Raw genomic sequence first — 25369 nt, forward strand, 5'->3', positions numbered from 1 at the left:
GTACCTCTTTCTCACCTCCAGCATCGCCGGCGCAGCACAGCCCCAGGGCTCAGCCCGGAGGCTTCGCCCCTCCTGACAGCAGGATGCCCGTCGCCCCAGCGCTAATGAGTTAATAAATTCGTTTCTGACTAAGAAATTAGACCCTTAAGAAAAAAACCACGAGCCCGCTTTCGCCCACCCACCCCCCGTTCCCCGTATCGCCCCCCCAAAGTAACTGCGGTTCGTTGAGAGATCCTGGTGGCAGCGAGTGCCCTCCGTGCCAGCACCGGTGGCCACGGGCAGGGGTTGGGGACAGCCAGGTGGCGGCGGTGGTGGCCGACCTCTGGTGGGGCCTGGCAGCTGCAGGCCGGGCTCGGGGCGCTAGTCCTTGGGCGGCTTCTTGCTGCGGGTGTTCCACATGCCGCGCTTGGAGTGGTAGTAGTGGTAAAAGTTCCTGAGACGTAAGCGCTCCACCTCCAGCCCGCTCTGAAGGACCCTGCAGCCGGACAGAGGGACAAACGCTCAGGGAAAAGGAGGGCACGGACACAGCTGGGGGCGCCCCAAAGCCAGGTTGTGGCCTTGGGAAGCTGAACACCTCCTCGGAGGTGGCTCCAAGGTGCAGGTGACACAACCTGCCCATGGGAAGGGCACAAAGCAGAGCGGAGGCCAGCTATGCCCATAGGGGAGGGTTCAGGGGTCCCGGTGCCCCCATCCTCACCTGTCCAGGAGCTCCCAGTCCTCCCCGCCCCAACGGTCCCTGAACTCCTCCGTGTTCATCCCTCCGACGCGGTCGAAGTCTGACTTGTAGATGCCGAAGAGGCCAAAGCCATTTACCTCCCAGTAACCTGCGGGGGAGAGCAGTGGGACCCCCGCCCCGCCAAACCATCACCCTGGGGTGCTCCCTACGGCCCGCTGAGCCCCAGCCATGGGAGCACCCCGCTTTCAGCCACCCCTTTCCACCATGGGTCTGTCCCCATCACTGCCACCTCCTGCTGTGGGTGGTTCACAGGGTGACACCACAGCTTTTGGAGCACCCTTGGGCTCCAAACCCCGTCTCACCAAAGCAGACCACGCTCATCCTCTCACGTCACCCAGCACGGCTGTAACCCACGCGATCCTGGGGCACGCGGGAGGCACCGCCCAGGGGACTGCTCACCGTTGGGCTCCCGCGGGGAGCTGCCGCAGCTCAGCCTCATGACGATGGGCGCGTAGGCCAGCTTCCCCTCCACGCAGTGCTTTCGGATGCTGTCCAGGATGTTGGCAGGGAAGTGGATGTGCAGGTCGCACAGGAACACGATGCTGTGCCCGTCCTGCAGCAGGCGGACAAGACGTGGCCACAAGGCTTGTGGACAGACAGCCCCAAGCCCCCACCAGAAGCCACAAGCAAGGGGAGCTCACCTCGACCATGTCCACGCCAGCCTGGAGCCCAGCTGAGCGCTCGAAGTTGCCCATGCGCCGCAGGTACTGGTAGCTGGGGAGAGAGGCCGCGGCAGTCAGTGTTGGTGGTGGAAGGGGACACAAGGGAGAGGGACTGAGAATAGCAGCGAGGATTGGCCCTGTGAGCCTCGTGAGGACCACGGTGGGACGTGGATGGGGTTGAGGGGTCTTTGGGGTAGGTTACCGGGGCAGCTTGGCATCCTGCAGGGCTTTCTCGACGTCCATGTCATCGCTGTCAAAGTCCACCAGGATGACGTTGAAGTTGGCGTCCTTTGTAGCCTCATACAGACCGGCCATGTCCGAGATGAACTGCTGGACCCAGCGCGCTTGGTTCTTCACTGCCAGGCACAGCCACAGAAGTCTCTCAGACCTCGGGATCCCAGCGCTGGAAGTCCCAAGAGCACGCCCAACCACACCAGCACCCCATCTCACGAGACCAGATAACCTCAGCATCACTAAAGGCCTGGCCTCCTGAGACAGCCCTGCTCAGTGGTTGCCCAAGACCCCAGAAAACATGCTCGGCCCTACCATGGTCATGGGGATGTCCCTACACCCCTCTGCCCAACACAGCCACGGTTCATACCCTCTTGGCTGCCAGCACACCCTTGGGCCAGCCACGTCCTGCCGTCACCTACCAGGTACCACGAAGTGCACCATGATGTCCTGCTTCCAGCTGAGCTGCAGGGGCTGGCACAGGATGGGTTTGCCATACAAGACGCTCCAGGCGCTGGGCTGGGGCTCGGTGGCCCCCAGGGCCGGCCCCTCAGGGTTGGTCTCGGCACTGTCGTCCTGCTTGCCGTGGTGCAGGAGCACATAGACGTACTCGGAGAGCCGCACCGTGCGCTGGCCCCGCTCCGCCAGCTCCAGCTCCAGCAGGTAGCGGTTCCCTCGGGCCGTGTCCCGGCGCTTCTCCACATTGACGATCCGCAGAAGGGTGTAGATGCTGCAGGGAGAGGAGAAGCAGCTGAAGCCACCACCTCCACGAGCTCTGCTCCCCGTGCTTGAGGGGCTGGGCTGAACCTGCTATCACCTAAACACCTTCTACAACTCTGTAACGTGTCTGTCCACGTGGGAAGCGGTGGGTATTGTTTACCTGGGCTTCAGCAACGCGTTTGATGCTGTTTCCCACAGCCTTCTACTAGACAAACTGCCAAGACACAGACTGGACAGGTGGGCTGTAAGATGGGCCAGCAGGTTGCAGTCAGAGGATGCTGAGCAATGACTTTTACTCAGGCTAAAGAACCCGAGCGAAGTCTGGAGGAGTTGGGTCTGTTCACCCTGGGGGGACCTCATCACAATATTCCTGTTCTTAAAGGGCAGCTACAAGGAGGACCAAGGCTCTCTCTTCCCTAGGAGCCACATCAAGACAAGGTACAGCAGGCACAAGCCGCACCAGGAGAGGTTCTGTCTTGATATAAGCCAATTTAAACCAATTTTTTTTTTTTTTTTTTTTTTTAAACAGTGAGAACAACCACTCACTGGAACAACATGCCCAGGAACACGGTAGCATCCCCACCACCGGAGGTTTTCAAGATGTGACTAGAAAGGGTGTCAGGCAATCTCATCTAGTCTCCTTTTTCCCTCCCCAGAGGTTGGGCCCGATGATCTTCCAAGGTCCCTTCCAACCTCCATGACTCTAACCCAACGTTGGGATCCCCCAAGTCCCAAAAAGCCAAAGGGGGCAAAAAGGCAGGTCCCCACACCTCCCTCCTGCCCCCTGCTGCCTCCCTACCCGCCATTCTTCTCGTTGAGCTTCTCCATGTACTGGGCCACCACGTCGACCACCTCGCTCTCGCTCAGCTGCAGGTTGCCCGAGACATTGCAGCGCAGGTCGTTCCAGTCGGATCTCAGGAGCTCGAAGTCCACCGAGCTGACGCTGAACGTCCTCTGCCAGTTGATGGAGTCCTCCAGCCAGCTCTGCGGCAGCTCTGCCGTCTCGTAGCTGTAGTCCGAGACCTCCTCCTCTTCCTCCTCCTCCTGGCCCTTTCCCTCCTGCTGGGACGCCGTCAGCTCCGACATCTTCAGAAAGGATGTCACCCTCGTCCCCACCTCGGAGGAGTTGTAATCGGTGGTGGCAGCCACCCTGCCCGGGGCAGCAGTCGTGTCCTCGTGGGTCTCCCGGCTGAAGATCCCCTCGGCCCCCAGTTCTTCCCATTTGTTCACCCGCTCCCACCTCCTGCTTCCCATCCACGTGCTCTTCCTCCTGGCCGCGTCTCTTTCTTTGGAGATGTTGCTCAAGAGCCAAGGGGTCCGGTGGCCGGGCACAGCTCGGAGCTTGCTGGAGGTGATGGGATGCCTCTGAGGGGTCCTGGAGCGAAGGTGCACTTTCTTCAGAGGCTTTGGGTACAGGAAGATGCTGGGGAAGGCAGGCTCCTGGGCAGGGGTTTTGCGCTTGCCCATCTGCAGCCTGGTCACGTACACCTTCTCCTGGGTTTTCTGTTTTTTTTTGTCCTTCTTGGGCGCCACAGGCTTGTTGGGACCTAGTGTTTTGGCTCTGCCACCAAAGATGGGAACAGAGAAGTGGGGTTGGAGGCTCAGGGTCCCAGCATGCTTGGAGGATGCCAGCAGCCCTAGTTCATCTTCCTTGCCCTCGCTGGGCTCCTGGGGCAGCCACTGGAGCATCCTCCCGTTGACTCGCTCCTGCATGGGTCCTGTAGCCCCATAGCCATGGGGACCCTCGGGGGTGGCTGCAGGGCTGGGGGTAGCCAGGGGCACGCTCCACCTTCCCATGCCCGCCTCATCCTGCGCCTGGTCCTGCTTGCGGCGAAAGCTGTAATACTCCAGCTCGTCCCCATAATCCCTGGTGATCGGCAGGATCTCCTTCTTTTTGGCTCTGGTTACCAGCTCGAGGTTTTTCTTGGCTTCAGGAGGTGGGTCGGTAGGCTCAGGGCTGTCTGCTCCATCCTCCTCCTCCTCATCGTCCTCAAGAAAATCTAGGGAGCAAAGCCAGAGGTAAATACCCAGAGGGTTCAGGCCATTCTGCAGCACGATGGCTCAAGACAAGCAGGCAAAGCTCGTCTCCCTAAGGAGGATAAACCTGAAAACTGCCCCGAGGTGAGGGAGACTGAGGTGGCAGGTGCTGAGTGATACACGCCAAGAACAGGGGTGAGAGACTCTGCTAATTAACCCCTCCAAACCTCGGCTAATTAACCCCTCCGAATCCTGGCACTACTCCCATTTCACCTGGGAACAAACCGAGCCTGCACCAAGAGCAAGGCAGGCTCTGAAAAAAAAAAATTAATTCCCCCCAGGAATCCCTGCCTGCACGGGCATCCCCAAAGTCCACACTGGTCCCAGCTCGGAGAGATCAAGCCAATGCTGAATCAAGCCCAGGTGATGCTAATAACAGAAGAGGAGAGGTAGAGCAATCGGATAATTAAATAGTGGGCTTGTGGGACAAGAGGGGGAAAAACCACGCCGGTCTCCTCTTACAGATGCTGCAGCCACAGCTGCTTTCAGCCGGGGAGATGTGGCTTCAAAAAGCAGGGAGGGTGAGTCCCTGAGCCCCCAGCAGCAGCACATCACTGGAGGCATCCCGATATGCTGCCTCTCGCAGAGGGTGGGCTGGTGGGTCAGGATGCCAGGTCCTCAGCCCCGTGCCAAGCTGCTGAGAGATGCCCGAAAGCTGCCAGCGGGCGGGCATGACTCACTGTCTGGGCTGAGGAAGAGAAACGCTCGCTGGCGTGGGTCCTCCTCTTCCTCATCCATCTTCATGTACTTATAAAAACCAAACCTGGGAGACGGAGATGAAAGATGAGGTCCTACAGATAAGGGAGGGGTGCTCGCGGGCGGGCGGGTGCGTGCTGCCTCGCACACACACATACGGGTGCACGGGGGAACGTCCCCAACCACAGCCCAGCTCTGGGATGGGAGCTGGGACCCCAAACCCAGCCCAGGAGCCCACGAGATGGGGTAGGAGCCAGCCTGGAGGTGGCTTTTTGCTGGGGACAAGGTTTGGGGTCGCGGCCCAACACTTACTTCTCCAGGTAGAGCGGGGACTCCCGATAGAAGCACTTGTTCTCGGTCTCCATGTGAGTGAGGCGCGTGAAGTCGTTGGGGTACACGAAGGAGAGGTAGACCTGGGGAGCCGAGCACACGGCCGTCACCCCTGCGCAGGGTGGGCTCACTCTGAGGACGTGGGGGACGGGTGGGGGGCACCCCAACAGCCAGGAGACCTCAGCTCCAGCCCAGCACCACAAACACACCATGGGGTGCTCATTTTGGATCCCCCCGGGTCAAGGGGGGGAAGCTCAGCCTGACCCTCCCGATGGGGACGGCTCCTGGAGTTTAACCAGGTGGACACGGCCCTGCCAAGCCAAACCCCGAAACGAGGGCAGGAGCTTTGGCAGGTGTCCCGTGGGAGCGTGACCCCATTCCTCCCGCAGGTGTCGGGGAGAGACACTTACGAATTGCAGGCCCTGGTAGCGGGCGATGGGGAAGTCCTTCACCACGTAGGTGGGGCTGTAGGCACAGGGCACCAGCATGTTCTCCACTCGAGATGACTCTATAGCAGGGGCTGAAGAGAGGCAGCTGCAGCTCAGCCCCCAGCCTGTGCTCTTCCACCCCTGCAGCCCCCTCCCACGTTACAGTTTGTATCCCAGACCCTCCCAAATTGCCCCCTGCAGAGCTGTCCTTCACCCTCAAGACGGGCAGAAGGCAGGGAAGATGCTCTAGGTACCTGGGGCAGCCAGGTCCTGCCTTTTGCGTTGAATCACAGGATGGTTTGGGTTGGAAGGGACCTAAGAAGTCACGGAGCAGTGCACGGACCTGGTCCCAGGCACTTACTGAGGAAGAAGGTGTCCCTGGGGTCAGGCTTCAGCATGTCAGCACCATGCTCGTCCTGCTGGGCCTCCCAGAGGTAGCTCCCGCTGTGGCTGGCCAGGGACTGCGGGATGTGCTCCACGTGGTTCATCTTCAGGGACGACTCGTCTGCAGGGAGCGAGGGCAGAGCCTGAACCCTGTGGACACCCACTGCAGGGCTCGCCCTCCAGCCAGCCTCCGAGCACCATCTCGCCTTCCCTAAGGAGCTGGGAGCATCCTCCAAGGTGGCACATCCCAGCCTCTGCCCTCATCCCACCTGGAGGGCTCAGGGGATTGGGGATTCCCCCTTCTGTCCCCATTTGTTCATCCAGGACACAGTGTGGGAGAAGGGAGCCCTGGGGACCCCCCTGTGACTGTGGGGGGAACCCGGCTGAGTGGGGAACCCCACTGCTCAGCACCGGTTCCTGTGTCCCCCCCCTCACCCAGCAGGGACACAAGGTTTGTGCCCCCAAAAGGAAACACACACACACGTGCTCTGCGACCCCAAACTGATGGTGGTCCTCCCTGGGAACAGCACATCCTACAGATTCCCAGCTCCTGCAGAGCTGAGGAGCCTGCACCAGCGCAAACCCAGCTCCTTCAGCCCTCTCCCAGGCTTGCAGACCCTGTGACTAATCAGCCTGATAATTACTGACGTCAGCTAATGACACGAAGGGACAGGGTACGGCTGATCTCAGCCGGGAGCCCCAGCTCTGATTACAGCATCGCTCGCCACAAACACCAGGGATGGCAGCACTCGGAGGCTTCAGCTCCCAAGGACACGGGAATTAAGCCACCAGCGCTGTTCCCCTTCAAGCTGCAGGTAAACACACAGCGAGCTTGTTTGTGCCCTTTCTTCTATTTAAGGCTTCATGCGACACGTTGTCCTTGGCTGTTAAGCAGCCCCCAGAGCGCCCAAGGGGAGGTCACCGTGCTCTGGCCACCTCGGTCCCACGCAGAGCCACCCGTCTCTAGCACCCAAGGGTGCCCGGCGAGGCAACAGGCAGGTCCCAAAGCCAGCAGAACCAAAACCGCTGCTTTTTGCTGGGAAGTGTGGGGAGACGTGGGACACATTGCCTTGGATCAACAGACCCAGGGCTCCCCATACAGCAAACCAAGGTCGGGCTGCAGCCCCTGGAAAAGGCTGGAGCAAAGGAAAGGGAAAATCTTTTGGAGGAACCCCAAGGAGAGGCACCTCCCGTGTGGCTTGGCTTTTCCCTGGGATGCTGCTGGGCTCCAAAGGGAGCTCGGAGGCAGGAGGGTGCCAACACTGATGGATAGTGGCTGGGGGGGATTTATTTCAGCCTCATCCATCTCCTGGGCACTGGCATCAGCGGCTCAGCCCCCTCCATCCCTCTTCTCCCTGCTGATCCCCGTGCGCTGCCCATCCTGTGGCCTCATCAAAAACCTTTGAGGGCATGTTTGATGACCAGCTCTTAAGCACGGTGAGTGCAGGACCCATCTATCAAGAGCTTTCTTGCTGCCAGGCCGGGGAAGGGGCAGGAAGCAATAGATTTAATTAACCCCCCTGCCATCCATCCCCACCCAGACGACAGCTCCTCATAACTCAGGGCCGGGCCGAGGAGCCAAGCTGCTCGCCGAGGAACCAGATCTCTTTAGGAGGGTGGAGGCTGAAGTGCAGCAGCCACGGGAGCTGCGTTTCCATGGCGTGTCACCTCCAACATCCTGTTTTTGGGAGGGCCGCAGAGCAGTGGGGTGCCCGGGGAGGTCCCGGGTGGTCCTTACCTGTGTACAGAGAGATGTAGGAGGAGTCGATCACCTCAAACTTCAAGCTGGGAAGGAAAACTCGCCACTAGGAAAAGAAGGACAGGAAGGATCAGTGGGAGGATGGGTCTTCATCCACCCTCAGCTCCCGGGAATTCTTCTGCATTGTTCCCAGCCCCAATGCTGCAGGGGTGGAAGGAGAGGTAGGGCTGACCCTACGCAGGTCCAGACCTATCTCCTGCCTTAACCCAAGGTGGTCTGGGCTTATTCCCTGGGTGGCTGGGAAGAACGAGGCTCCCAGAGGTGGGACAGAGCATCTCATGCTACCTCCTGGCTGGGACTGCCACATATCCCAGTTATTTGTGGTCCTTCCAGGCCAGGCAGGACACATCCAGCTCTGCTTCAGCAGCAGCCTATTTACTAGCATCAACATCACAGGGGCAGCACAAACGTGGGCAGTGCCTTGGCAGGGCAGGGACAACGTCAAGGATCAAGACCGTGACCAAAGCCCTAAAATACCCCGAGCCCCAAAAGCACATCCTCCTTCCTCTGTCTCTCCCCAGGGCTGCGAAACGCCAGTGGTGAGGACCACAACCCACACCAGTCACCACAGGAAACCAGCACAGACCAAAGCGGGTCACAAAGCAACCCACTGCAAATTCCTGCTGCTTTCTTCACAACTCGTTTCAGCGCAGCTTAAGCTGATTTGGGGCATGTTGAGTGTGCATTGACTTACGAGGGTCTTCCCAGCTGCCTGCACCGATGTGACTACATGTTAAAAGCATGCCTTCAGATGGATTCGAGCCTTCGTCCAGACAAGCCTTTAAGTTCCCCCAGGGAGAGATGCATTAGGGTCCTTTTTTGTTGTTGTTTCTTTGCAACCATCTGCGAGGCTTCCCTCCCTCCAGCAAAAAAATGCCTTCCCCACACCCCCCCCCCATTTGTTTTTCACATCAGAAATCCAGATCTTATCAGTGCTAGATGCACCGGGACCGGAGCCCTCAGAGGGTGAGGTTGAGAGGTGGGGAGGAGAGAGGCGAGGAAGGGGAGTTGTCAGCCTCTCTCTGATGCTTTGCTGGCACAAGTCTGACAGCAGTGATTAATGGCTGTTTGGGAGAAAGGAAACCTTGGCAAAAGAGCCGACATCTTCCCCTCCCAAAAAAAAAAAAGCCCGAGCTCCTGAGATGTACGCTTCAGGGCTGCGCAGGCAAGGCAGGCAAGTTCAGATTTGAAGCTCCTGGTATCTCCAAAAGGAGGGGGGAGGAAGAAAAAAGGGACCCAAAGTAACAAGGGGGGCTGACAGCTCGAGGTGACAGTCAGACAGTCCTGGATCAGACCTGTGGCTGTCCCGATCTTACCCACGGTCTGGGCTCCCCCAAAAAGGGACCTTTCCTCCTTTTCCAGCCCAATTCTCTTCTGCACAGAGCAAGAGGGAAGGGGAGGGGATGGGACTGGCTGTGCAGCGCTGGTGTCTGACCACCACTGCAGCCCAGAGCAGAGTCACTCTGTTAGAATCCATTACAGGAGGTCCAAGGGCACAAATGAGGGATGACGGGGTCTTTAGGTCCCTAAAGGCCGTCGACATGCAGGGATCGGACAAGCTGGGAGAAAAGCGTGTGTAGGAACAGCCCAGGTGAGCAAGTCCCAGCTCTGCTCCAAACCAAGGGGAAATCCTGGCTTTGCTTCGGGGTAAAGCACTTGAAGGCACACCAGGAAAAGCCCCGTTAATGGCTTTGACGACGCGATGAAATGAAGCTGGGAGGAGGAGCACAGGGAGCATTTACTCACCCCAACCTCCACGTGGTCCGAACCTCGGTCATCTTGCTTATGGAGCAGCTCGAAGTAGTAGCGTCTGGATGACATGAGGCTGCATAACAGGAGAAAAGGCTGTTTAGGAAATACGCCTGCTACTGCTTCCAGCACGACGAGGAGCCCCTGGACCCTCAGGGCCAGAGGAGCTCTCTGGAAACTGCCTCTGCCTTGCTCACGTGTGGCTAAACTTCTTGGGGTGGGGAGAAAGGCACTGCGAGTGGGATACCTGCTGCCCAACTCGACTGTGGAGAAGCTTTATAAGAATTGCTAGTCCCCACCTCGTAGAGCCCAACACATCTGAGCCCCAAGCTAGTGGTGTTTTTTTGGGGGAAGGGCTTTTTTTTTGGAGGAAGAGCTGGTCAGGGTCAGGGCGCAGCTTACCGCAGAGGCTTGGAGACCTGCGAGCTGAACTTGGTGAACTCCCCCGGGGCCGTCCACTCAGTGCCCAGCTGGAGGAAGGAAAAAAGAGCATGTGAGAACCGCTGGGCCAAGCAGGCATGAGCCCAAATTCAGACAGGCAGCAAGGAGCAATCCTGAGGTGGAGAAGAAGCCAGGCTGAGATGGCCTGGCACTTCCCAGGAGGACGAAGCAGCAGCAGAAGCTGCCTCTGGCAAAGTCACCCACGGACTCTGCTTGCTCCTTTTAAGAGCTGCTGCAGCATAGGGACTCATCGAAGGGAGATTTTGTGGCAGGGACAGTCCTATGGGTTTGAGACACCGTTAGCTAAGTACTGGGGATCCCCACAGCGCAGTGGGGCAGGACATTAGCATGCTGGAAACGAGAGGCACCCCAAGGGAGGAGCTGCCCTCAGCAGGAGCTCAAGGACGACGGTGCGTACCTTGCCCACAAACGCAGCCAGCCGGGAGTTGGACGGGCTCTCGTCAGAGCTGAGCCAGAACTCCGAGTTGTCATCTGATGCCACGGAAAACTGGAAATCCCCTGGGGAGAGCAGAGGAGAAGGTCACCACGGAGGGATACAGCAGTCCTGGCGGGCTGGGATGGGTGCTTGAAGGTGACAGCTTCTCCTTGTGACCCAGGAAAACAGAGGGATGGAAGGGCAGAGGCGACAGGCTGGCCCAGACCCCACGCTGTGCTCTCCTGGGTGGGATCAGGGCTTTGTCTCCATTCAAAACAACCATGGAAAAGGGTCTTTGCCTCAAAGGGGCAAGCCAGGGGATTTGGGACTCCCTTCTGTCCTCATATGGTCCAAGAAGGGGGGAGGAGGCAGCTTCTCCTCATCGCAGCAGGGGGAGAAGAGGCCGAGCTCCATCACTCACCATCCTTGAAGGGGTGGATGTAGCCAAAAATCCTCAGCCCGTAGTTCTTCCACTTGGGCGACACGGCCAGCTTCTTCACTGTGGTGCGGGTCTGGGGACGCGAAAACACCCACGGTTCATGCCTTGCACCACCACCACCCGCCCCTTGTCCTCCTGGGGTCTCATACCCCTAAAACCAGAGGGGACACAGCAGTCCCATCACCACCCAGATCCCTCCAACTCAGATCTGGAGCTCGGCTGGCTCCAACGGGAACGACCTGCCTGAACAGGACCCAAAACCTGAAGGCTAAGGTCTCAGGGAAGGGCCAAGCTCACAGCAAGGGGAGATGAAGCAGCACCCAGAGAGGGGCGAGCAACTCCCCTCTCCCACACACCTCCTTTGGGTCTGGGACTCACGTGGGGAAAGAGCGGAAAGTGGAGGTTCTTCCTCAGGTGCCTCACGGCTCCTCCGCACCAGTCTTCGAAGACGTGCAGGTTTGCCTTCCCTTTGTACTGCGGGAGGAGAGTGCCGGGGAAGAGGGGGAGAGGTAACAGGACAGTGTCAGGGAAGGCTGAAATGTGGACGCCCACGGCCCATCACCCACGCTAACAACCAAGAGAAAGGCTGATCCCCAGCCCTGTGCCAGCCCCACGGTCACAGCACCCAACCCCAGCAGATAATCCTCCTCCTGCTGCTCTGACAGCATCCTTTGGCTCACCAGCAGGCTCATACAAGGGCTGATTCCCTTATGGGTATGACAGCAAAAGCTCAGCTCCATCATCACCCATCCCCATTGGCACCAGAAGGCTGGGTGGAGGGAACCACGCGATGCTCCCACGTCCCTGGACGGCAGGGTTGTGGCTGTGATCCCCCTCCACCATCACCTCCTGCCTGCATACCTGTTCATCCCAGGGCAAAGCCTGCTTGGTCAGGTTGAGTTTGGGGTGCCTGGTGGCTCGGTCAGACCACGAGCCCCTGGAAAGCCAGCCATCCAAATCCTGTGCGTCCTGCCAAGGAAGCAGGAGAGGGAGGTGAGAGGCGCAGGGCATCGGGGCCAGCCCGCTGCAGGAGGAGGCCCCCCTACACGTAAACGTCTCATTTGGGATGTCAAGCGTTTCCAAACCAAGGGGAAAGCTTTCCAGGATAAATGCGAAGGAAAGCAGAGCACCCCAGCACAGAAAAATATTGGCGAGGTGTCCCAGGGAGCAGGGCTTCAAAAATGTTCCAGCTAAACTCATTTCCCATCCTCTGTCGAAAGTGCTCCTGCTCCTAAACAGCACGCCTTCTGTGCATCCAAAACACTTGGCCGGTCCTACAGGCTCCTGGAAAGGGAGCATTTGGGGCTTTGTTTCCAAAAGAGCAGAAGCCTGGGCAATAATGCAACCAGTGCATCTGTGCCTCCCTGCTCCCCTCTTCCTTTAAGGGGGATTAGGTTAATCCCATCACTCGCGCCTCATAATTTAGAAGGGATTAGGGGAACAGTCGCTTGCCGAAAAAGTGGCACAGAAGAGCCGTGTGCTTTCGGAGCTTCCCCTGCACTAACACTGGCAGAGGCCAGAGCAAGCAGATGAGCTCAAGATAAGGAAGGACGGGAAGGGATGAGCAACACGGGGCCAAAACGTCACCCTTCAGCCCCAGTGCCCTCCGAGCAGGGACACGCTGTGTGGGCACTGAGGCTGCCTGACCCCAGAGGGCTCCCATTTCCCCATGGACTTGGATGGGGAAGGAAAGACAGTGCTGCCCCCCCAAAATAGGAGCCAAGTGTCCCCAAAACCAGCAGTAAGAACCGCAGTGCCAGCAAAGCCCAGCCCGTTAAGATGCGCAGCGCCAAGGAAATAATTAGCAAAGTTTGCCTAAATGAGCTCATTACCGTCCCGGAGGAGGGGAGCAATGCCCTTGGAAGGCATTATTAGGGAGGAGGCGTAATCGTGCTCCCTGGGAAAGCCAGGATGCAATTACAGAGCAGCCTCACCAGAACAGCCCAGCATTGGGGCCAGGGTGTCCTGCACACGGGAACAGGGAAAACAGCAAAAATTAAAAAAAAAGACCAAAACTAAAGTATCGGTGGTGCCAACAGCAAGATCCACTCTGATGCCTGGCACACGCTTGGAGCGCAGTGGGAGTAAAGTTTCCCATCTTTGCTTTTAAGCTGCAGCTGTTGCTCTGGATTCAGGGAGCCTCTTCGATGCCTCTCCAGGCATCCAACCTGCTCCGAAGCATCTTTGGCACGCAGCGAAGGGCTGCTCTTTTGGTAAGCAATGGGGCTTGCTGTCCCCATCCCGAGAGCCACAACAGGACCTGGGGCTAAGGAACAGGGAAAATAAGGAGGGGACAGCCCACGTGGCTCCACTAAGGGCAGATCGTGCCTGACAAAGCTGGTGGCCTCTCCATCCTCGGAGCCCCCTGCTCTGCTTGGCCAGGTGCTGAGCCAGGGACTCGGGCCGGGGATCTCGGCCGGTCCCACCCCACCCCAGACACGTTACGGCTCCCGTTGTCACCTGCTCCTCCTCGCGGCTCTCGCTGGAGTCCTCGGCCTTCCCTCGACGTGCCGATGCCTGGGCCGACGCCGGCCGCCTGCCGGGGTCCGTCACCTCCGCCAGCCGCTCTCCATCTGCAACACCAACAGGGAACCGGTGACACCATGGCCACCCCCTCATCACAGGTCCCACTGGCATCCCTCACCCTGACAGGCTGTGGGTGCCCCATCCCTGGAGGTGTTCAACGACCGCTTGGATGAGGCCCTGGGCAGCCTGATCTAGCGGCTGGCATCCCTCTGCCCATGGCAGGGGGTTGGAACTGGGTGATCTTTGAGGTCCCTTCCACCCAGCGCCATCCTACGACCCCCCCACCACAAGATGTTCCTGGGCTTTCCTGAAGCCACCTCCTGGCCCTGGGACAGGGATGGACGGGGTGACAGTGAGGCGGGTTCTGGCTGCAATTCCCTTTGTGGCATTCGCGTCCTAAGCAGCTTGCGGTGGCTCACCAGCATCAGGTTTAATTACTCCTCTCACAGCCCTTTGACGTAAGAGATGGGATAAGCTCCCGCGGGACCTCGGCTGCCTGTCCAGCTACGGGGACAGCGCTGAGCTCTGCCGTGAATTAAACTCGATCCAAGCATGGCGTGGAAAATAAAAGCGCAGAACATCCTGAGGTGGGAGGTACCCACGAGGATCACCAAGGCCAAATCCTGACTCCACACAAGGCAACCAAAGAGCCAAGCCATCTAGGAGCATTGCCCAAACGCTTCTTGAACACCGGCATGCCTGGGGCCATAACCACGTCCATGGGCAGCCTGTTCTGGTGCTTTCTCAGTGAAGATCCTTTTCCTAATACCCACTAGAAACCTCCTCTGATGTATCTTCAAGCAATCCCCTCGCATCCCACCACCAGAGAAAAGAGGTCAGCACCCCCTCTGCGCTCCCCACCATGGGGACACGGCGGGCAGCCAGGGGGTCTCCTCCTCTTCTCCAAGCTGAACCAAACAAGCATCCTCAGCTGCTCCTCCTAAGCCGTGCCCTCTGGGCTTTTCACCACCTTTGCTGCCCTCCTTTGGGCACACTAATATTTTCATACCCTTCTCACGTTGTGGAGCCCAAAACGTCACGCAGCCTATGCGTGCAGCCCGGGTGGGATGCTCCCATCTACCCAGCTCTCTCCGTAGGGCCTCCCTACCCTCAAGGGAACCAACAGCTCTTCTTAATTTAGCATCATCTGCAAACTTACTTAGTTTAGGGCTCAACCCACGTCCCAGCGCTCTGATGTAACCGGAGAGAAACCAGCCCAGCCTGCCCCATGGGCTGTGCATGGGACAAGGACAGGCCCCAGCCCTCCTCCCGCAGGTCCCCAGCTCTCCCGGGGCATCCCACACCTCTGAGCTCACCACGCTGACCCCCTTTCCCCCCCAAAAAAAATCTCTCCCAATATATCTTCCTGCCTGCCAACACCAAGCTAAAGGGAAAGAAGGGATCCTACACCCACCGAGGGAGCTCGGGGACCCACTGCAGATGGCTTCGTTACCGGGTGCTGCGATAATTAGCGCCAGCCTACAGGCTCCCCTCTGCAGCTTGCACTGATCTTCCTCGGCTGCTAGGGAGGGTTCGCATTAAAACGCCCTCGCTTCGCAGTGTGAAAATAATCTGCTTCCCCCAAAATAACAGAGCAGACTTGAAAACTGCATTAGCTATCTCTGGGAGGGGCGGCAAACCCCCTTCGCTCACCACAACAGATGGATGCCTGCAAAACTTTTAAACAAGCACGGAGGACCCCAAAACCAGCACGGCAGCCCCCCGATGTCCACAGCGGGGTTCCCCCTTACCAACCACCCCGCACCCTGGTGAGAAACCCCCTCGGGGAGCCCAAAATGCCACGAGCAGCGACGGGTCCCCACAGACAGCAGGAGGAGTGGGGTGTCCTCCACATTTCGGTGCCCCCCACTCTCCATCCCCTCATCTGGCAGCCCCGGGGGGCTCGTCCCTACCCGAGTCCATTAGCATTCAGGCGGCCGCGCAGCCCATGTCTCCTTGGAGATGGCGGCACAAATCCCGTCCCCAGCGCAGCGCGGGAACAGGAAATTAAGCTCTAAAGCCCCCTTATTCTGCTCTCAGCCATTATTCAGCCCTGGCAGCTTCAGCTTTCTCCTGGCAGCTCCCTGCCTCCCTCCCACGTCTTCAGATACGCATCGCTCCTCCTGCGACCCCACCGAGGCCAAGATGGGGAGCGTCGCGGGGGGGAAAGCGAGCAGGTCCAGCTCTGCAGACCCTCCCCGTTCCCATACACCCTCTCTGGGATGACCTGAGCCAGCTGCAGGACACGGAGGCATGAGGCTGTGCCCTTGTGTTCGCTGCATGGATGCTGCCCCAAGTTTGGGGTCTGGTATACGAGGTACTGGGGAAATTGGAGCGAGGTTAGCAGAAACGCACGCAGAGAAAGAGGAGTCACCACACGGAGGCAGGCACCTGCCTCTACCCCACGCAAAGCAGAGTCTGAGATGCAAAAATTCAATTTTGGCCATGCAAAACCAGCCAGGGTGAGGTCGGTCCCCGAGCACACCATCGTCACCTCCCCCAGCAAGACAGCCGTGGAGCAGGAGGTGCCGCTGCTCCTACATCCCCCAGCCTTACGGTCCTCTATGGGAACACCATGGCAAGAGATGCTCTTGCCAATAAATTCACTCATATCCCAGCCCTGCCACTACAAATTCATTAGGGCAGGGTTAATTGCGCCTGCAAGCTTTCAGCAAAACCCTCTCTTCTCAGCAGGGATAGGGAAGCAAGCGTGTGCTCAGAGAGGTGGCCACATCCCAGGAGGAGGAAAAGCGCCAGCAAAGCCTTGGAAAAAGGTTTCTGCGACAGTGTTTGTTCTTCTGCAATTCAAATATGGGGTAGGAAAGTCAAGGACGGGCTTTGGCCCAAAAAATAAGTGCTAATCAGCCTGGCTGCTGCATGTGGGAACTGAAAATGAGCACCCCCCCTTGAGAAAGGGAGGGAAAGGCCAGCATCTCGTACCAGCCAGCAGCAGGTTGGGAAGGAAAAGGCTGCCCGAGATGGAGCCCGTCAGCACGGGAGCGAAGGTCTGTCCCTGGGGGACGAGCCAGACCTCTGGTTTTCCACGACGGCAGCCACACGAACCCGCTCCGTGCCGCTCCGGCCAGCCGGGACCGCGGCGCACAGAGGCCCTTTCAAGCTGCCAATTCCTGCCTTCCTCTTCCCCTCCTGCTCCGCCGGCGGCACGCGGCTGGCTCGCCCCGAACACAGCCCCTTTCTTTGGGCAGGCTCCGGAGCTGGGATTTCTCCTGCTGCCTTGGTTCGAGGCCAACCCTGCCAGCTCAGGGGGAGATGCCCCTCGGTGATGCTTTCTCCCTAATCGTTCCCAAGGCGGTGCTGAGAGCTCGCTCTGCTCTTGCCCACCCAGAGGAGTCTCCAGGGATAAAGGCAAAGCCAGCGAGCCCAGCTGCCCGTTCCCAAATCCAGCAAACCAAGCTCACCATCCCACCCCCTCCAGCTCTTTCCGTGTCCCTTGCATGGATGCGAGATGCTACAAGAGGGCTCGCAACCAGACACACGCCACCCCACTGGATGTAAAATCAGGGATGGATGTAAAACCCTCCCCACCTCTCCTCCAGCCCCAGCCAGGCTCGTGCAAGCCGTCTCCCTCCTCCCCGCTGTCATTATCAGCATCCCCAGGCAACACCAAGAAAGAATAGAAGAGCAGCCCTCGCCTCCAAAGCAGAGGGTGCTGGAAGCCCGGCCCCAAAGAGGGGACAAAGGCACTGGCGAGCCTCATTGTTCGGCTCCTGGCCCCACTCCACAGCAAAGCCCAGAGGCCACAGCGAGGATAAAAGGCATAAAAGGCTCCTAGGAGATGCTGCTGTTCGGGGAGGAGCATCCCCTCCTCTCCTCTCCCTTCCCCTAAGCAAACCCCAACTGGGTGCTGCCAGCAAGACGAAAAGCGATGCACCCCAGTGCCAAATTTCCAAGCACATCAACCAGGTGGGATGTGGGACACAAATGGGTGATTTGCCATCACGTTCCCCCCGAGCCTTTGCCTGGTTGCTCCTCTCGCTGCTCATCCCCTCCTAGCAAGGTGCTGGTGAAGATACAGGTGAGGTGCTTGGGGCCAGGGAGAGCTGGAAATGAGGACAGTCAAGCATAATATTGAATTTGCACCAAAGCCCCCCAAAATCTTGTGCTAAAAAACAGAACAGAATTTGTAAATGCCACCACTGAGCCTCCAGGGTTTGGTTTCCCAGACTGCACAGCACCCACAGGGGGGCACAGAGGGATTTGGGGTTTGGCTGCCCCCCAAAAAGCCAGCAGCACTAGTGGTGCAGGATGTTCCAGCTGCCCCGATGAGCAAACCACGAGCAGAGCGATGCAAACGGGGATGGAGAGATGTTGCTGGGTGCTCCCAACCGAGAAATCTCCCCAGAGGCAAGCATCTGCTCTTGTCTTCCTCTTTCTGCCGAGCCGGAGATGCTAAAGCAAGCTGGATCTTACTCCAAGACAACCACCAGCAGCCCCTCCACCATCTGCCCCCGAAATATCGGCAGACCGGGCTGCACCAGTTGCAAAACCATCTCGGTGTCTTCAGAGCTGCATCCTTACAGCCCGACCCTCCTGGCGAAGAGATGCACAGAGGCAGCAGCTCAACTCACGCACAAGAAAGTGTGGAACAATCGGGATGGAGATGTAACAACCCCATCAGAGCCCAGCCCTGTGGTCTAACCAAGGCTACAGACAGAGTTTTACTGCTTACGGAAACCCAAACCCTGGGTTTGCTGCTCCTTGGCATCCCAAAGCTGCTCCCAGCACACCGGTGACGGGGTGAGATGCAGGAGCATCTGCTGAGGGCCAGGTTTTGGGTACGCTCGGTACCTGACCTCCCACCTTTTGGGGCTGAAACCCTTCGGCGAGATCTGCGCACGTCCTTTTCTCCTCCAGAGGCCGTGTGCTGACCTCGGAATTTTTGGGGTGCTTTTTTGCTCAGGAAGGGACTGGCACAAAGCTCTCCCAGCCCTGTCACCCCTCTCCAGGGGAGCCTGGCCTCCCCGAGGTGCCATCCCAGCAGATAATTACCAACAGCTCGGTGCTCACCGCTGCCACACAGCCTCTGAGTCAGCAGCCAGCAGCGCGAGCTTCCCCCACCGCCGGGCTGCCGAGCAGTTACAATCAGAGTCAATGCTGCAAACTCCTCCCAAGGCCACAAAAACCATCAGTGCATCTGTCCGGGAGGTTGGAATAAGGCAGGGGACCGCATGTGGCATCCCAAAGAGGGGCACGGAGCAGTGGCCAGGCGGGGATATTTCCCCTGACACTGCTGCTCCCGGCAGCTTCGCTTGTGCCACGGGAGACGGTAACGGGCTGGACCTGCAGCACCTCCCTCTGCTCATCGGTGGTTTCTTGGAGCCCATCAGGCTCCAAAACATCAACGCCTCAAACAGGCAGCCCCACATCCCCGTGCTTGGCCCTCAATCCTTCTGGTCACCCAGAGCTTCCCAGCTCCCACCTCCCTGCACCCCTGTCGGTCTCCATCCTCCCGTTTCATTTCGTTTGGCACCAGCCCCAAAGCACCCCACGGTGGCCAGCACCTGCGTTATGTCCTCCCCGTCCTCCCCCAGGAATTTCCAGCAGCCTTGGGTGCTTTTGAACCTTTCCTTTGCTTTTACATTAAATTTGAGAGGGCACAGAGGGGGGTGCCAGGCTGGGGACATCCCCACAGCAGGGATGTGGGCAGACACAGAGGAGATGGATGGTGACCCCAGCATCATTAGCCCCACAGCAAAAAGGAGACTTCAAACAAAGCCTGGAGACAAACAAGACAGGAAGAAATTCATTTTTAGCAGAAGCCCACATTAAAGAGACTGAGGAGTATTTTTTGTTGGGTTCTTTAATGTCTTTTTTTTTCCTCTCCTCTTTTTAAAAGGACTCGAGCTGTTGGAAGAGGTGATGCACCCCCCCTGCTGTGCAAAATGGTGCTGGGGAGGACCAGGACCCTGCAGAGCTACAGGGATGCTCCGGCACACGCTACACCATGTCCCAGCCCAGCCAGGCACTAGGCTCCAGTTCCTCCTCCCCTCATTTGGGGTCTCACCTGCTCAGGGTACCCACACTAGGGACCCTTTAGAGGATATCCTTTATATATAGCTCCTTTAAAGGACCCTTTAGAGGATAAAAGGCACCCTAAAGGAGCATCACCTGTCACGGCTCAGGATGCAGAGGGGATGCTGAGCCCCATCCCTGATAGTTTTGGGGTTTGTGCTGAGGCAGGAGCCATAAATGTGAACTCTCAGCCCCCTCCCAGACATCACAAAGGGGAAGCTAGAGGACTGTTTGGATCAATTAGGTGTAGCCCATCATTTCACTTCATTACCAAGCCTTGCAGTCGTCCCCACCCCATTTTAAGGAGCAGCTCAGTGCTCACCCAGGGCAGAGGTGCCCAGGGCGGCTCAGAGCCGTGCTGCCACGTTTCCGAGCCACACGCCAGCTCGTTTTCCAGCCCCAAAGCCCCGAGACAGCCCCAGCCTACCCAGGACAGGGCTCGCTTGTCTGCCTGCCTCCTCCTCCTCCCCTTCCAGCAGCTCTTGGCAGGGCAGGAGCGGGTACAAAGAGCCGATTCAGGGCAGTGGGGCCGCAGTGAGGAGGGAAAGGGCTCCCTGGGGGAGGCCCAGGGGATAGCACGGAGGGGAAGACAGCGGCTCTGGGGACAGCAGCTGCCATCCGCTGCGCTCAGCCTCCCGGCGAGCACCGCTGTCCTTCCACAAGGGCGACCGAGCCTTTTCAAAGGGCTTTTTCCAATCCTCTCCCCTACCTGCACCTCTGGAGAAAGGAAAAAAAAACCACCCAGCTTCACAAGTGTGCCAGCCTTCCAATTTAAAAAAAAAAAAAAAAAAAAAAAAAAAAAAAAAAAAAAGCACATCATGAACCAAGGAGATGTGCTCGGGATGCTGCACGTCAGCCCGAATTCACTCCTTCCTGCTGTCCCTAGGGGCACAGGTGAGGACGGGGCATGGGGTGTGCAGGCAGTGATGCTCACAGCTCCTCCTGGAGAAGCGTGGTGCTCCCCGCTTCATACGGAGGTGGGAATTGCTCCAGCATCCAGCAGGGCCCCAGAAGGTTCAGGGCAGCTCGGCCAGCAGCTGGGCAGCTCGTGAGGTTCAGAAAGGCCAAGTGCAAGCACTTGCACCCAGCCTGTGCCAGCACAAGAGGGATGGAGTTGTCAGAGCAAGCTGGAAGACCTCCTCTATGAAAAGGGGCTGAGAGAGCTGGGCATGCTCAGCCTGGTAAAGAGATGGCTCTGGGGAGACCTCGTGGCAGCCTTTTCGTACTTAAAGGGGGCTCTTGAGAAAGATGGATAGGATGAGGGTTTAAAATTGTAGATTTAGAATGGAGGTAAGAAAGGAATCCTTCGCTCTGAGGGCAGTGAGGCGCTGAGCAGGCTGCCCCGAGGAGCTTCAGGTGCCCCGTGGCTGGATGAGCTCAAAGCTGGGTTGGACAGGGCTTTGGGCAACCTGGTCTGGTGGAAGGTGTCCTGCCCACAGCGTGGGGGTTGGACTAGCAGGTCTTTTATGCCCCTTCCAACCCCAAACATTGTGATTTATGACCTCAGCACCCTCCAAACCAGCACCGCCTCTGCTCACAGCATTTTGGGGAGTTCTCTGGGCCACCCCGCACACCGAAACACACACACAGCAGCCACCATCTCACCCCGTAAAAAGCCCTGCTAGGTTTTCCTCCCTGTTTTGGCTTTGGCTAGAGCCATCGCCCTCCTCCACCAAACACCCCACACCTGTTGCAGGACCCTCCCAAAACCAGGATCCCAGCACATCTGCTGCTCCTTTGGCACCAGCAAGAGCCCTGCGCATGCGATCGCTGCTCCAGCGAGGTGGCAGCCAGGGAGCAGGACCAGCCAAGCACCCCTGCTAAGAGCTATTTTAAATGTCTACTGTATTTTTTTTGTCTGTTCTTCCCCTTTTTTCATTTTATTTTTTTTTTCCTTTCCACCTGGCACGCAAGCATTTCCACCCCATTGACTCGGTGCGGTTTCCAGCCAGGAGAACACTGTAATGGTCTCATTATTTCAGATGAGGAATCTGTGTGTTAAATTAGGCAGAGAAGGGTAATTATCTACTTGTGGGAGATAAGGAGAAGGGGGGTATTTTTTATCAGGGACACGATGCCAGCATGGTTCCCAGCTAAGTCCCCAACCACGCTGCTCCAGCTCCCTGTGTGAGTGCCTGCCAGGCCAATGAACCCCATGAACCCCCCAAAAATCCCCCCCGCGTGCTCAGACCCCCTCCACACACACCTCTTGGCATGGCCCACCCCTACCTTGCCCCCAACAGAGCTGCCAGGAAGACTCACATCCCGCACCTTCAGCTTCCAGAAAGCCCGTGGGCTCTGTGCCACTTGGTTTAACGAGTAATTAACCCTTCCAAGCACCTCCTGCTGGCAGACACAAGCCAGGCAGCATCCTCTGAGGCAGGCTGAGAGGTCTTGGGCACCCTTTGGTTCTCTCGGGCACAGCTCCCCAGCCACCTCTCCCACTCCAGCGACAAGTGTCCCCAAAAATCCCCAAAGGCTGTGGGGCTGGGGACACCTCTAAGCTCAGAAGATCAGGTACCGGCCGTGCCAAAAGCTGTTTTTCCCCCAGTTTTTAGGCAGCCACGTCCCCAAATGCTGGGTCTGAATCTCTGCCACGTACACCACGGTGTGGATTGAGCCCAGAGCACCGTCCTCACCCAGCACCTCCAAACCCACTTCTCCTCACACAGCCCTACGAGCGTTCCCCCTGCTGCAATCCCCAGGCTCTTTTTCCCCACCTTTCTCCCCCAAAACGAGGATCCCACTGGCAGCTCGTCTTTTCAGCTGCAGCACGACTGCAGGGCTTTCTGCCAGGAGCCAGGGCACAGCGATGAATCTCGCTGCTACAGCACACAGCATCCCCTCGCCCCCCGAGCACCATAACAGGCCAGCAGGGATGTGGGGCACATACAGGAGGCAGCAGGGGAGAGCAGGAGCAGGCACCCACTGGGTTCAGCACCCTAAAACGCAGCCAGGGAACGTGCTTTTGCTCTGAGCATCCTCCTCAGAGAAAAGGAAAACCTCACCCAGAGGGACTACAACAGACAGACAGCCGGGCTTGCCATCCCGCACCATCTGCCAGTCCCAAAAGAGGACTTTTCTGCCCTAAAAGATATCGGGCAGCCTCTTTGGGGTTAGACTTCTGTAATTTGGGGGGTTTCCCGATGAGCCTGATCCTGCAGCGGAAAAAAGAAAACAAGCAGCGCTCCCCGCAAGTGCTCCTCAGAGATGATGCCCAAGCAAATCTCATTTCCTGCTCCTCTTATTGGCGTTATCCCGATTGCACCGGTGGGGCTTGAAAATCTGCAGGATCATGCTGCTCCTGCGGTCGGAAACTTTGGGTTTAGCAGCTGAGAGACTTCACCAGCCTCAACCTGCTCAGAAAAGTCATTTCTCCCCTCTACGAACACCAACTCCTTATTCCTTTCCCATGATTTTAGGGCACAAAGCATTTTAAAAAATAATAAGATGGGAGACAGGTTCTTCCTGCAAGCCCATCGAAAACGTTTCAAACTCAAGTTTTGGCCCACCTAGCAAATATTTCATGCAGTTTCATGCCAGAAAAACAGCCCAACAAGGTGTGCAAGGCAGAAAACCGGGGGTCCATCAACGTGAAGCCCCTCACCCGGCCGCTCCCCTGGGGCTAAGCTTTTGGGGGAGCACAGCACCGGGCCCTCGGGGCTGGCCGTGCTGCAGCCTCCCACATCCTTTCCCAGGTGGAAAAGGGGTTTGGGGATTTCTGGGGGGGTCCCCATGGAGGGGATGAGGATGCTCCAGGGACAGGGACCTGCACCAGCGCCTGGGTGCCCCCGGGTTTACGGCCGACTTTCTTTTGTTAGCACGGAGAAGAAGCAAATGGCTGGGAAAAGAGGTGGGAAACCCTCAAGGAAAGAAAATAATGGAGCAATAAATTTAAAAAATAAATAATAATAATAATAGAAATAATAATAATGAAAATAATAGAAAAAAAAATAATAATAAAATGAAATTAATAAATAATAATAGTAAAAGCCCCGAGGGATTCTTGGCTCCTTCTCGGCTCCCTCCCGAGGGTGTGGGGCTACGGATGGAGGTGACACCGCCTGTAGGGGAAATGTGGGATGGATGGGGCAAGCGGGGAGACACCGGGAGGGGGATCAACGCCCACCGGGGGGTCCCGGTGATCCCAAGGGAGGGGTCCCGGGGGATGGGGATGGGGGGGGGGGGGGGGGTTACCTCTGCCGTAGGCGAAGGGGATGCGGAGGGCGCGCCCCTGGCGCACCAGGCTGATGTGGAGGTAGGTGAACCAGACGGCGAAGGTGAGCAGCGCCAGCAGCAGCAGCAGCTTCAGCTGCTTGCGGATCTTCTTCACCGGGAGCCGCGGCATCACCGCCCGCCGCCGCCCCTCCTCCTCCTCCTCCTCCTCCTACCGGTGTCTCTCCCCCTGCCAGCCGCCCACCGCGCCCCCAGCCCCCCGCCGCCGCCTAACCCCGGCCCCTCGGGCCCCCGGCAGCCGCTAGGGGCCGGCAGCGGGGCAGGGGGGGCGGCGGCGGGGCTCGGCAGCCCCCGGCCCCCCGGAGCATCGCCGCCGCCCCGTGGCGCCGGGACCGGCGGGCGGGGGATGAATGGGGCGGCCGTGGGAACGCGGGGAGGGGGCGCCACCGATGAGCGACGGCGCCGCCGGCCAATCGCAGCCCGCGCCGCCCGCGGCTCGCCCAATGGGAGAGGAGAGGGGGCGGGTTTGGGGGGCCCGGGGAGAGGCCACGGGGGGACGCGGGGGGGGCGGCTCGGCCCTGCCCGGCCCTGGGGGGAGGGGAGGGGTGGGGAGGGGGAGGATGGGGAGGGGGCACGGAGCCGAGGGGAGGGGGGCTCGGGATGGGGGCTGCGGCTGCACGGACCCCCGGGGGTCGCGGATTTCCCCCCCCGCCGTGGGGTGGTACGGCCTGCAGGCTGCGGGGGGAGGGGGGAGCATGGGGGTGGGGGAGGAATAGGGGGGAGCCGGGACGCAGGCACCAGCACCAGCCCCATCCCATCCCATCCCCATTCCATCTGTCCCCATCCCCATCCCTATCCCCATCCCATTCCATCTCTGTCCCCGTCCCCATCCCCATCCCTGTCCCATCCTCATCCCATCCCCAACTCCATCCTCATTCCCATCCCATCCCTATCCCCATTCCATCCCCATCCCCATCCCATTCCATCTCTGTCCCCATACCATCCCCATCCCTGTCCCCATCCCTGTCCCATCCTCATCCTCATCCCCATCTCCATCCTCATCCCCATCCCCGTGCTCGTCCCGTCCCCATCCCCATCCCATCCCCAACTCCATCCCCATCCCATCTTATCTCTGTTCCTGTCCCCATCCCGTCCCCATCCCATCCCCATCCCATCCCCATCCCCATCCCCATCCCAATCCTTGTCCCAGTCCCAGCCCCGCGCGATCCCACTGCCACCTACCGGCAGCTCCTGCAGGCTCGGCCCCCCCGTGTCACCAAAACCTCTCCCACCGGAGTTTCCCCAGTCCAAACTCTGCCAAAATATAACGATGGAGCTCATAATGCCCGTGGTGACGATGGCCATCACACCTGGCACCAGAGGAGCCAGCCCCAAGTCACTTCACCGCTGCAGAGGCAGAATTTTGGGTGCAGGATGTTGTTTTTTTTATTTTATTTTATTTTTTTCTTCCTTTCTGTTTGGAGCTTGGAGCGGCAGCTCCTCCTCCATGGAGCGTGGGGCTGGGAATGAAATGGGGGGAGAAAGCACGGTGATAAGAAAAAAAAAATAAAAATCCTAACATCCGC

At 58.6% G+C, this 25369-nt stretch overlaps 1 protein-coding gene across 1 annotated transcript; it reads right to left on the reverse strand.

Annotated features, from left to right (window-relative positions):
* Nucleotides 1–225: 225 nt before the first annotated feature.
* B4GALNT4 (beta-1,4-N-acetyl-galactosaminyltransferase 4) lies at nucleotides 226–23957 on the reverse strand. The gene is made up of 20 exons (XM_082762733.1): nucleotides 23805–23957; nucleotides 13509–13621; nucleotides 11910–12017; nucleotides 11427–11522; nucleotides 11031–11121; nucleotides 10592–10692; nucleotides 10135–10202; nucleotides 9730–9808; nucleotides 7963–8029; nucleotides 6202–6345; nucleotides 5823–5932; nucleotides 5395–5495; nucleotides 5067–5149; nucleotides 3149–4349; nucleotides 2052–2359; nucleotides 1601–1754; nucleotides 1378–1450; nucleotides 1136–1289; nucleotides 698–824; nucleotides 226–475 (listed from the first exon to the last, which is right to left on the reverse strand). The coding sequence occupies exons 1-20, from the start codon at nucleotides 23953–23955 to the stop codon at nucleotides 361–363; spliced, it is 3444 nt and encodes a 1147-aa protein (XP_082618859.1). The 5' UTR covers nucleotides 23956–23957; the 3' UTR covers nucleotides 226–360.
* Between the last annotated feature and the right edge of the window lie 1412 nt (nucleotides 23958–25369).

This window comes from Aythya marila, assembly GCF_965140915.1.
Source record: "Aythya marila genome assembly, chromosome: 5".
NCBI lineage: Eukaryota > Metazoa > Chordata > Aves > Anseriformes > Anatidae > Aythya > Aythya marila.

What these genes read in the sequence shown, in the direction of transcription:
- B4GALNT4 (XM_082762733.1), bottom strand. Translation starts at nt 23,955, where the DNA reads ATGCCGCGGCTCCCGGTGAAGAAGATCCGCAAGCAGCTGAAGCTGCTG. An exon ending in CCCCTTCGCCTACGGCAGAG is followed by an intron (nt 13,622 to 23,804) that starts GTAACCCCCCCC and finishes TTGGTGTTGCAG; the next exon opens with ATGGAGAGCGGCTGGCGGAG. An exon ending in TGGCTGCGTTTGTGGGCAAG is followed by an intron (nt 10,203 to 10,591) that starts GTACGCACCGTC and finishes TCCTTCCTCCAG; the next exon opens with CTGGGCACTGAGTGGACGGC.